The 427-nt window shown below is 45.7% G+C and overlaps 1 protein-coding gene across 1 annotated transcript in view; it reads right to left on the bottom strand.

The window, feature by feature from the left end:
• Positions 1–165: 165 nt before the first annotated feature.
• The window catches only part of SEMA5B (sema domain, seven thrombospondin repeats (type 1 and type 1-like), transmembrane domain (TM) and short cytoplasmic domain, (semaphorin) 5B), a gene marked incomplete at its 5' end in the record, with an annotated part of 105,576 nt that continues 105,314 nt past the window's right edge, over positions 166–427 (bottom strand). Inside the window, one exon of the mRNA XM_010145759.1 lies at positions 166–321. Coding sequence (XP_010144061.1) covers positions 166–321 — 156 coding nt within the window. The remainder of the gene's footprint in view (positions 322–427) is intronic.

The raw sequence follows: 427 nt of genomic DNA, 5'->3' as shown, positions 1-427 counted from the left end.
TGGTTTTACAAAAAATACAATTAACCGCAGGAAAAAAAAAAAAAAAAAGACCCTACTGTACAATATTTACATCTAGAGGCTGGGCCAGTATTTGGTCCATAAAACCAATTTAAAAAAAAAGAACTCGTATCGGAAGTGATCCAGTCCTGTAGCGTCTGTCCAGCATCAGCTGTTGGTAAAGGTCCTGCCAGGGGAGGCCTCAGGCCTGTAGTCGTATTTATTCAGTGTACTCGGATAGTAGGTTGTCGTGTACACGTTGGTTTGCTGCAACGGGTAGAAGTTGGTCCTGTCGTCGGGTATCAAATTGTTCTTGTTAAGTGTCTGTAAAAGAGCAGAGGACATGACAGGCATGGCCACGGTGCCGGACGATTACTGTTTTCTACCTGCAGACACCTCCCTGTCACATGCCCACACCGTCACGGTCCCT

The sequence above is a fragment of the Buceros rhinoceros genome, unplaced genomic scaffold (assembly GCF_000710305.1).
Source record: "Buceros rhinoceros silvestris isolate BGI_N320 unplaced genomic scaffold, ASM71030v1 scaffold9041, whole genome shotgun sequence".
Taxonomy (NCBI): domain Eukaryota; kingdom Metazoa; phylum Chordata; class Aves; order Bucerotiformes; family Bucerotidae; genus Buceros; species Buceros rhinoceros.
Note: the sequence above shows the minus strand (reverse complement) of the source record. Positions and strands in the feature narration are given on the sequence as shown.